Raw genomic sequence first — 12,301 nt, 5'->3', positions numbered from 1 at the left:
CAGCTGGTCTCGTCACCGGTGTACCATCCAGATGAACACGGTAGTTTAATTCTGCTGAAGGATGCTGTACCAGTCTGGATATGCAACAGTGTAAAAATACTGGAGCAGCAGATTCTCCGTCCGCTGGTGGAAAAATCTGTATTAATTGCGGCTACGGTCCACTGGATGCATGCGGGTCACAGGGTGTTAAGAGAATATAGCAGTCCAAATGAGGTACTTCAAAGGAGTACCTTAACGCGTTTCTCGTCCCACAACGCTGGCCGTTTCATCAGAAGGAAATGAATTTTATTTCATTTCAAAGGTACTCCTTTGAAGGACCTCATTTGGACTGCTATATTCTCCTGACACCCTGTGAGCCGCATGCATCGAGTGGACCGTAGCCGCAATTAATACGGATTTTTACACCAGCGGACGGAGAATCTGCTGCTCCAGTATTTTTACACTGTTGCATATCCAGACTGGTACAGCATCCTTCAGCAGAATTAAACTACCGTGTTCATCTGGATGGTACACCGGTGACGAGACCAGCTGTACGTTCACTGCACAGAGCCCCAGCAAACCCGGCTCAGTACAGCGCCTTTGACGGAGAGGCTTCTACATCAGGTGATATACCACAAATAGAATTTGACCATCACTATCCATTTGCCACAGAATACTACAGCACGGTTGTCCGCAAGTCCAGTACTGGGACACTCTCTACCAATGAGATTCTATTGTGTATAAGGAGGACAGTGACTTATAACAGAGGCACTTTTTAGCAGTCTCCTTTTTACAATCATTTCAGCTCGTGGACGCACGGCTGATTTTCATGAAGCATTAATGCAGCCCTAACTAGGGTTTATTAAAGGTTTTTTATTCATATTTGTTCAGGAGATATGGCAGTCTCGTTTACATTTATATAATATCAATTGTTTTTTCTGAGGCTAGTTCATGTACTGCATTTTTATGTGGATGACATATTAATATTTTAAATAAAACAATATATTGGATTCATTCTGCGCTCCCACTCTTTCTTTTTTCACACTCACTTTGATCCATTGTTGGGGCAGCCCGCCCACAACTGGTGAGCAGCCGCCTGAATCCAACTACATATAGTGTGTGTATTTTAGAGCGCAAATCTTTTGTATATATTTTTTGAATATATAAATGCATTGTTAAGCAAATGCAAATTATTAACAATACAAAACTTGCAATAATTTTTTTGGGATATTATTAGAATATAAATTATATATATATGCATGAACAATCACTGTAATATGGAATATGTGTCTGTACATATATTTTCTCTATTTTTATCTTGAACATATTAGTATGTGAACCCCACCAACATGAACAAACCAAAACAAAACAAAATAAATTTAGAACATTTTCAGGAATGCACGACTTGAAGTATCTCAGAAAGTATATTCCTATTATCGATTTGTCTTTTCAAACAGGACACATGGATGACTCTGTATCCCTCTGTCTTCAGTTCCTTCACCCTGGCTCGCAAGACCGTTTGTGACATATCTAAAAATGAAGTAAAACAGGTAAGTTCTTGAAAGTTAATTTCCATACTTTTGTCCACCTTATCTTTAACTGTAGTCTTCATTTTAAAAGAAATGCAAGGTTTAAAGGTAACAACCCTAATTATAATAAAATATTACAATATATATTTCTCATTGTGACTCTAGATCAGTAGTGCACCGAAGATTTTTCCATCATTTGTATTAGCAATGGTTAAGTTAAAGATATACAAGCACTATAGTAATGGGTTCCATCATAAATTATGTTTCACGGCACAGACAAAATTATCATGTCCAAACAACCCCAAAATATTGCAAAAATCACCATTCAATGGAAGCACTACTGACTAATAAAATACATTCTGAAAGAATGCATTTCTTGGACAAAGCAATGCCGTATGTCTGAGTTTAATTTATTAGTCTGCGGTGCCGATGTTTGATGTATGTATATATATATATATATATATATATATATATATATATATATATATAGTGTCAGTTTGTACTGTGCTCCAAACAATAAATACAATATGCTGCAGTGACCTCCTCGTCAGCTTGGCATAAGATGACTATGTAGATGAAAGGTAATCGGCTGCACTCACACTGCCGTATTCAATGATGCAAAAAGTGTCCCTTTATTGCCTACATGTTTTGTTAAAAATCCCCTTCTTCAGGGACAGATTTCTGTCCAAATAACTTGAAAATATCTACATATATTTAAAAGTTTATTATATCCTGTTTAACACTCTTCTTCCTTATGTCTTTACTCTTTTTTTATTTGTTTTCCTTTTATATTTCAGGCAACTTTGTCTACATGTGTGTTTCCAGAGCTCTGGTCCTCTACATAAAACAAAGATATTTGTATGCTACATGCCAGCATTTTGCTTATACTCCACTCTTGTGATGTCTAAACTTGTAGCCTATAACACTCTGCTAAGACTGTATCCAAAGTAAATCAAATGATGTTTTTTTTTTGAAAAATTTACAAACCATACACAAAATTACAATAGAAAATCAATGTAGGATTAACTTAGTTTCCTATTGAGTTTGGTGATTCAAACTCACAATTTGAATAAGAAGCCTATGGCTAAAACTAATTAAAAATAATAAATGTTAGTGTTATATGTAGGATTTTTTAAGTGCAGGATGATGATCGTTGAGTAGGGCACATTTGTTATCTTGAGGAAACACATTTTTTATGTTACGTTTTTCAAAAAAAGCATAGCACATATGTCTCACCATATTTAGTTATCTGATAATGCAATCTATATACATTTATTAATTACCTTTAATATTTAAGCTTCATCCTCATCGTTAGCTTCCTGTCTCTTCCAATGTTGAATTTGAATATTTGCACGCTCTAATCTGACTCGAAGATCCATATTCTCATCATAGCTTGAGCTAGGTCGATAAGCCAATTGCAATCTTGAATGCACTTCTGATGCTACAGCTATGCTTCTCAAATTTGTGTTTTCAGGGCTGTATTCAGAGGGTACAGGTGCAGCGGTGGATTTATACTTTCCTGTTGCAGCGGTGGATTCTGAGGGTCCTGAGTCAGCGGTGGATTCTGAGGCAATTTGTCCAGTAGTGGATTCTGAGTGTCCTGGTTTTGGCTTCAATAAATAGGGCCCTGGTGCAGTGGTGGATACATTGAGGCCTCTATAAGCAGTGGATACATAGTCTCCATGTAAGTTGTTGTATACATAGGGTCCTGATAAAGTGGAGGATACATAGGGTCCTGTAAAAGTAGTGGATACATAGGGTCTTGATGCAGGGATGGATACATAGGGTTCTGCTAAAATTGAGGATACATAGTGTCCTGTTACAGTCGTGGATACAGAGGGTTCTGTTGCAGTGGTGGATACATAGGGTCCTGCTGAAGTGGAGGATACATAGGGTCCTGTAAAAGTAGTGGATACATAGGGTCTTGATGCAGGGATGGATACATAGGGTTCTGCTAAAATTGAGGATACATAGTGTCCTGTTATAGTCGTGGATACAGAGGGTTCTGTTGCAGTGGTGGATACATAGGGTCCTGCTGAAGTGGAGGATACATAGGGTCCTGTAAAAGTAGTGGATACATAGGGTCTTGATGCAGGGATGGATACATAGGGTTCTGCTAAAGTTGAGGATACATAGTGTCCTGTTACAGTCGTGCATACATAGGGTTCTGTTGCAGTGGTGGATACATAGGGTCTTGGTGCAGGGATGGATGCATAGGGTCCTGCAAAAGTGGAGGATACACAGGGTCCTGTTTCACGTATGGATACATAGGGTCCTGATAATGTCGAGGATACATAGGGTCCTGTTAAAGTAGTGGATACATAGGGTCTTGGTGCAGGGATGGATACATAGGGTTCTGATAATGTCGAGGATACATAGGGTCCTGTTAAAGTAGTGGATAGATAGGGTCCTGCTGCAGTGGTGGATACATAGGGTCCTGGTAAAGTGTAGGATGCATATGGTCCTGTTAAAGTGGTGGAAACATTGGTACTTGCTGCAGCAGTGGATACAGAGTATACTGGTAAAGTGGTGGATACATAGGTTACTGTTGCAGTGGTGGATACATAGGGTCCTGGTAAAGTGGTGGATACATCTGTTCCTGCTGCAGGGGTGGATACAGATTCTCCTGGTAAAGTGGTGTATAGATAGGTTCCAGGTGCAGCGCTCGTTGCATACTCTCTGTGTGTAGAGCTTGTTACATAGTCTCCACGTGTACAGCTGGATACAAAGGTTCCTGCTGTAGCATTGGATATACAAGAAGGATTATCTGATCTGGACATTCTTTGTCTTTCTTCTGTCAACAGTTGCATGAAAGTGGAAATCATGCGTGTGATGGTAATAGTCTCATACTGCCATGCTAGCATTTGATTTATACTGTGCTGCATCTGTTGGTAGTTGATTGCTGCCACATTCTGTGATGAAACAAGATGATCGTAAAAATTTGCAAGAGTGACAAGTGCTTGATTCTGTTGTCTTTGTGTTGTGTTGAGAATCTGTATATTATTATTCAGCTGATTTATTTGATGTTCAATTTTTTTCATTTCTTCATTTCTATTCCTCTCAATTAGCTGCATGGTTTCCTTTAAAGAATCCTGTTGGCTAATGGTTTGTGATCTGCTAACGTCACATTCTGTGTGTATAAAAAGTTCTAGGTACAGTTAATACATCAATTTACAGACAATTTATTAAGTATAGTTAGAAGAACCAAAAAATCAAGTTATAAAAAAACCAGTATCTATTAATGATAGTGGATCTCATTAAAATCTATGTTTTATACATTAAAAAAATTTACCTTGATTTGTAGAGTCCAGGAATTGGTCTTGAAGACCATGGTCAATTACACTAGAATGTGCAGTCTCTGCATTCAATTCCACCTGGTTGGTATCTTCTGTATCAATATTACTTTTCTGGCTGTGCAATACAGGCTCCTCATTAATGTTATCCTGTGTCTGTGTGGCAGTCACCATGTTGCTTTCTATGGCTTAAAACATAATAGATAAATACCATTAATCTTAAACATAGTTTTTAACCATATTGAATATCAATGATAGTACATTTTAATTATATTGATCAAAATAAATACCTTTATCTAACATTAAAGGGTTTAGCATGGTTGAATTTTCTTCCTCCATGAAAGGATCATCCATTGTTGATTGTTCTTGCCTCATGGATGTTTCATTTACCGTGGAAGTCTCTACCGTAGTGGAACTTTGAACCACAGAAGAATATTCTTGCATCATTGATGTTTGGTCCGCCGTGGAATGATCATCCACTCTTGCCGAATGTTTCAGCATTGATGGTTCGGCCACAAAGGAAGTATCATCCACTGTCGAAGTATGTTGCAGCATTGATGGTTGGTCCAACATGGTAGCATGGTCCGCTGTTGCATCATGATGCAGCATTGATGGTTCGTCCACCATGGAAGGATTGTCCAATGTTAAAATATGTGGCATCACTGATGGTTCATCCGCAGTTGGAGGAAAATTGTCTGTCATAACTGTTTTTGTTTCAGAAAAAGAAACTTTCCTTGAAATTGTTGTAAAGGAACCTGAAATAAATAATAGGTATATTTAACATTGCATACATATAAATACATAATATTTGATAGACATTACAATATTTCTAGCATTATAAAACTGTGTAAAGCATACCTCAAAAATGTATTTACTTATATTTTTTTACTAATATTTTTTAATACATATAATATTTTATTATATTTATTATTATTATTTTATTACAACAGAAAAAAAGCCTTTTTGGCTCAATAATATAGCTTCTAATCCAATTTTTGATTTATTTCTACAACATAGGGTAAAACATTATAGCTAGCACAATATTATTTTACAGTAGGAGGGCATGTTTATAAAATTAGAATAAGATGCTAGATAGCATGTGTGTATGTTTTTAGGTTCAACGCTAACTCAGGAAAGTAGGTAGCAATTTACAACACACTGTGGAAATATTTGACTAAAAATCTGTAAAAAAAAAAGGTGAGTCTAATACAAAGCTCTAACACTTATCTGTGTGGCCGGTAAGGGGGTGACAGTTAAAAATCATTACTGGTCGGCCTTGCGTGGATGAATAGTGACAAGACATAAGTGTATGGAGAAGGGTTGTCGGTACTTAGTTATATAGTAAAAAATTTCAACATGGGTTTTTAATTCTGTTTTTGTTCTCACATTCCTCGTTAAGTGATGTGTTGTGTAAGGTGCCTAGCTCAGCTACCGCTGTATTATTTGCAGGTTCCCATTCCCAATTGTTGTCCAAGTTGATCCTTAAATAGGAAGAAAAATAACTAATTAAATTAAGAAGGTTGGACTCAGGTCTACTTATTTCTCATGTCAATCTAATGACCATGTCTACATAATAAATGTTGACTTTTAGTAGCCCAATCAATGTTTATCTACCTAATGACCTCCTACATGAAAAAATTAAGTTCGGATATCTTACATATATAACATAGTGAGGGTTGCCTGTAGTCCACACATTTACAGCATTTAGAAGAGTAGCATCAGCAGCAGGATTGGGCTGACAAAGAATGGCATAATTCTCCTTTGCGCCTGCAATTTTACCCATTGGCGGCAGCAGCGTTCGTAGAATGTCCTTTATAAGTGTAATTATTGATAATCAATTACAAAGTAATCAGTTAACTTTTGGTATATCTCGTTGATAAAACGAGAGACATAAGTAAGAGATTTTAATTTAATTAATTTATTTTGATTATACTAGCATTTACTTAGCAATTAACTATTTTTTTCAGCTAATAATTATATATGTATTTAAAAAAAAAAATTACATTGATTTTTAATTATGACCAAAGTATTTATTTTGGCTCAATAGAACAAAGAAATTAACAGTATATGTTTTCATATGCACTATATTTTGAAATATCTTACATAAACTATTTATTATCTAACTCACGATATAACATCATACAATATTGCAAACATTATTTACTGTTTAGTTGTAACGTTTTTACTTTTGTTTTAAATTTTTTACCAGACTGTTGCTCTTCCAAATTCTTCTGCTTTTTCTTATGTGTTTTCTTTTGATTTTTTTCTTGAGCAACCTTAAGTTCTTTAGCAAATATAAAAAATAAAATAAAAATATTACAGTTACTAAACATTTTAATATCACACACACACACACACACACACACACACACACACACACACACACACACACACACACATTGAGTAAACCTTATCCTAAATGATGGGTTCAGGTACTAATTTGGATATACAATTTGAAAGTATTTGTACTAACTGCATATCATAATGAGATCGCATGGCGATGGTGTCCAAATTGAAGCACAGAGTGCATTTATGTTTAATATACACATTATACACAAACCCGTAAGGTCATTTTATACAATTTTTTAACATACTTTGTGCATTAAACAAAGTGTGTGTATATTTACACAATTAATTTGTTTCATATACACATTATACAAACAGCCTGAAGGTCAATTTATGTAATTTTCTTTATAATGTTGTGTATTAAAATAATTATTTTCACATTTGCCATCATAAAACAAATTTTTCACTATCTTACTCTCCCATTAAAATATATGTGTAAACATTTTTTATTTTATTGATTGATATTGGGCTATGGCATACTCCACCTATGTTTGTGTGTATATAGATATAGACACACACACATCTGGTGGATTGATATTTTTCATGGACAATACGCTAATATATCTATCTATCTATCTATCTATCTATCTATCTATCTAGATATAGTTATATACATATTTATAGTTTGTAAAATAGTTACCCTGGGAACCAGTGGGTGGCCTCTCGTCATCTTGTACCATTCTAAAGTGCTCTTCTAGTTTTTTCTCCCAAACCTTTTGGAGTTTTCTTCTACACTTTATTTTATGATTTGTCTTCCTCTTACAGTCACGTAGTCTCTTTTTGCAGCTTTCAGGAGTTCGATGTATATCTCGAGCTGTAGACACAGATTTTGCTATTTCTTCCCAAGTATTATTTTTAAATTTCTGGTGTACATTAAAAGCTTCGGGACCAAATAGCTGACATGTATGATGAATAACTTGGTCAATGAGGGTGTCTGTTTCATCATCTGTGAACTTTGGGGCCCTGTGGATGCTTCCTTCATCAGGAGATTCATATTCATCATGAGAAGCATCACTGTGACTCTTCTGACTGTGAGATGTTTCAGCTTCATCTTGAGTAAGTGAGGTTCGTTTTCTGCTACCACCCTCTGCCATTTTTTAAAACTAAGACAATCTAAATAAAGACAAAGATTTACTAAATAATTCTATATATATGTTCTATAATTTTTTTCTATTAATCATTTATTAATTAAGAATTATGTTTTCAATTTATCTGGAGCCATGCACTGATACTTAGATGCCAAATAATTCACTAGCCTTGAAACATCCATCGATGGTAGTAAACCATCTGTTTCTCCCCATCAATGTTAAAATTATTCAAACCTGATATAGACCTTGAAAAAGGGACAGCATAGTCCAGAAACGCGTTGGTTTGCCATGCTGTGCCTTATTCCATAATCAAGACGGACAATCTCTGCATGCTTTGGGTAACATTTGTGATTCTAAACTCTGGAGCCTACTGCTTTCTCAACACCTGCGGCTCACACCAAATATAAGGGTACGATCACTTTCCTGCCTTCATTGTGAATCACAACGTGTTTGAGATTTTTTTTTTTCATATTTTTTTTCTTTTATGAAATATTTTACATTATACATTATACATATCAGCGGATTGGTTGCCATGGACAACTTCTCCACTGGCTCACTTTAACACACTTTTCAATGCTTCATGAATAGATCACTATGGGAGAGACGTCATGAGATCTCTGCCATAGCAGCGACGTACAGACACTAGAGGTCAGTAATGACCTCTAGTATCTGTCACTGGAGACGGCTACAGCGGACGCCCACACAGTCCACGGCGTCTGCTGCAGACGGGGAGCGGGCAGGCGGCGGTGACTGCGGACACAGGACGCAGCGCACTGGGCGTATGCACTGCTTGAATGCACAAATAACCGCTCATGGCAATACCAAATCAATATCAGCAGCATAACTATTTCTCAAGTAACAGTGTTTTAAGTGGGATGGCCATGGGTGTGTTCAGCTGCGATGTGAAAAGTGTGAGTGGACAAATATGGTCACTAAAGGGTCTATTCATACAGAAAACGAAAACATAATTGATACTTATCACTACACATCGCATTGCTTTGATGCGATGTATAGCTGTGATAAGTAGCAATTAATGTATACTTACCCTTAAGACGATGCGCTGCGGTGTCTAGGGCTATTGCGGTGAGGTCTGCTCCAGCGGTCCTTCCCAGCGATGCGCGGGGTACAGCGGAGGGTCACTTTGCGCATGCGCAGGGTGTTTACCTCCCGTCAGCCCGCAGTAGTTGCTGTGAGGTCGGGGGGCAGAGCCAGCGCGAGGTGCAGAGCAGTGATCGGGGAAGCATTGAGCTTCCCTGATGTCTCCGCACTACAGTTCAGGTTACGGCGTCCTGAGATGGCGAACCTGGACTCCATGGAGAAGCGGAAAGCAGAGCTTTCCACACCTTCATGAATCGCACTCACCATTCAAAGGTATGGTGATGCGATTCAGGCACAGAGCGGGGGTAACGCTGGAGAAGTCAGAGACTTCTACACGTTAACCCGCTCTGTGAATTGCAGTAGGCAGAGAAAAGCCCTGTTTACCGCCAAAAAAAGGTCTTTTCAATGCTACATGAATAGACCCCTAACTGTGCTATGGGAGACCATATATGGTTTCAGTCATAGATGGCCATCCTAGCTTCCATGAAAGACCCGCTGACCAATCAAAGATCAGGGGTGGTGAGTCACGGGTGCTGTGGTCTAAACTACGATCGTTATAAAAAAAAAATATATATATATATATATATATATATATATATTTTTAGAACATACATAAATATTGGTTTAGGCTGAGATAGTGATGTACAGAAAACATAGGTTCTCCACCATCGCTGGGAAAAGTATTCTACATCGGTCATAAACCTTGAATTAATTTGATTCATAGATGAACGATAGTCATCCCTAGTGTATTTATCTATGTGGGATAGCACAAATGTATGTTGTGACAATAATCCTTCCTCACATCCAAGACACAGTTGCCACACCCTGCAGGGCTCTGCAATGTGATAAGGGTTGGGTGACATAGCTGTGTATCTGTGCAGTGATGCTAGATGTCTTTAGCATGATGAACAGGCAGCCAAGCATGGAGTTTAATCGGCGCCATTTTGTAATTGGGAACGTACTGTCAGTCACTCTGACTGCAAAACGGCAATAAAACACAGCTATGTTATCACAAAACCAGATAAGTTTACAAAGCCAGATAAAACTGTTCCAGTAACTGTAGTACGATTGGTTGTAATGGATGCAGGGCCGAGGTGTGGTATGGTTAGCAGAGGGTATCTTTAAGATGGATGTAACACATTAATGTAGATTGCTGCATTTGACTGTCAGAAGGAGTTAATCTAAAAAAACCAAGCAGCTAGTGATAGTGAACTCGGTATTATGTAGATCTTGAGGAGGAAACATTTATAAAGAGTGTGTGTGTTTTGTATTTGTCTGAAACGACCTATATTTTCTTCTAACTGTGAAGAATAGAATTAGATGAAAGTTTGAAATTTACCTTAACAGGAAATACAATTATCTTATTGTAAAAAATCAATAGAATACAGCATACCCGGTTTAGTGGTCTCTGGCGCAGTGGGTAAATACAGATTACTTACGCTGACACTCATGAGCGCTGTTCTCAAAATGGCGCCTAAGCAAGGGTCGATCTTGGCTTTTATAATCAATGTGAAACAAACCATCCTACTGCCTAATATTCTAAGTTTCTCATTGGTTCAGCTGTGTGGTAAGATAATGCATCATCTGACATATATCATATCCAACCAATTGGATATCGGAAGCTGAATAATGGGTTTGGTTTGAGGGGGTAGGGCGTTGGACTTTTTAATTATTGGCATGAGTTATTTTTTTTTGGGGGGGGAAATATAATCCTTTTGAAAAGTTTAAGGACTAGTGTTAGCTTAACATAAAGCATCCAGCAAGGTCTCATGAATGCCAGGGTGACAAGGGCTGTCATGAATGGCTGTCAAGAGACACACACACACACACACACACACATACACACACACACACACACACACACACACACACACAGACAGACACACACACTCACTCCCACACACTCACTCCCACACACTCACTCCCACACACTCACTACTTGTCCAACCCATGCTGCCAGGCAGGGATAGCTTGAAGACCTTGGGGCTGTCAGGGATGTGAGAGGGCAGCCTGGGACATGTAGTGCCATGCCTTGTGGGGGAGGACTAGGAGCGTCCCGTTTAGCGGCTAGCCATGGGCGTCTCATCAGTGAAGGCTTGCAGCTGTGCCTTGATGAGGGCGCCCTGTCATCGCGGGGTGCAGGACACACACACACACACACACACACACACACTCACTCCCACACACTCACTCCCACACACTCACTACTTGTCCAACCCATGCTGCCAGGCAGGGATAGCTTGAAGACCTTGGGGCTGTCAGGGATGTGAGAGGGCAGCCTGGGACATGTAGTGCCATGCCTTGTGGGGGAGGACTAGGAGCGTCCCGTTTAGCGGCTAGCCATGGGCGTCTCATCAGTGAAGGCTTGCAGCTGTGCCTTGATGAGGGCGCCCTGTCATCGCGGGGTGCAGGACACACACACACACACACACACACACACACACACACACTCACTCCCACACACTCACTCCCACACACTCACTACTTGTCCAACCCATGCTGCCAGGCAGGGATAGCTTGAAGACCTTGGGGCTGTCAGGGATGTGAGAGGGCAGCCTGGGACATGTAGTGCCATGCCTTGTGGGGGAGGACTAGGAGCGTCCCGTTTAGCGGCTAGCCATGGGCGTCTCATCAGTGAAGGCTTGCAGCTGTGCCTTGATGAGGGCGCCCTGTCATCGCGGGGTGCAGGACACACACACACACACACACACACACACACACACACACTCACTCCCACACACTCACTCCCACACACTCACTACTTGTCCAACCCATGCTGCCAGGCAGGGATAGCTTGAAGACCTTGGGGCTGTCAGGGATGTGAGAGGGCAGCCTGGGACATGTAGTGCCATGCCTTGTGGGGGAGGACTAGGAGCGTCCCGTTTAGCGGCTAGCCATGGGCGTCTCATCAGTGAAGGCTTGCAGCTGTGCCTTGATGAGGGCGCCCTGTCATCGCGGGGTGCAGGAC

At 39.4% G+C, this 12,301-nt stretch overlaps 1 protein-coding gene across 4 annotated transcripts in view; it reads right to left on the bottom strand.

The window, feature by feature from the left end:
• Positions 1-1,423: 1,423 nt before the first annotated feature.
• Positions 1,424-12,301, bottom strand: part of LOC134966385 (serine-rich adhesin for platelets-like) — a 215,043-nt gene continuing 204,165 nt past the window's right edge. For 3 of the 4 annotated variants that reach the window (XM_063943071.1, XM_063943072.1, XM_063943073.1), the window contains 6 exons: positions 7,788-8,260; positions 7,008-7,085; positions 5,092-5,556; positions 4,801-4,989; positions 2,792-4,656; positions 1,424-1,509 (listed from right to left, as the gene is read on the bottom strand). In XM_063943071.1, the coding sequence (XP_063799141.1) occupies positions 2,801-4,656; positions 4,801-4,989; positions 5,092-5,556; positions 7,008-7,085; positions 7,788-8,241 (3,042 nt within the window). In that variant the 5' untranslated portion in view covers positions 8,242-8,260 and the 3' untranslated portion in view covers positions 1,424-1,509; positions 2,792-2,800. The remainder of the gene's footprint in view (positions 1,510-2,791; positions 4,657-4,800; positions 4,990-5,091; positions 5,557-7,007; positions 7,086-7,787; positions 8,261-12,301) is intronic. The other variant, XM_063943074.1, reaches the window with a different exon arrangement.

Source organism: Pseudophryne corroboree, chromosome 10 (genome assembly GCF_028390025.1).
Source record: "Pseudophryne corroboree isolate aPseCor3 chromosome 10, aPseCor3.hap2, whole genome shotgun sequence".
NCBI lineage: Eukaryota > Metazoa > Chordata > Amphibia > Anura > Myobatrachidae > Pseudophryne > Pseudophryne corroboree.
Note: the sequence above shows the minus strand (reverse complement) of the source record. Positions and strands in the feature narration are given on the sequence as shown.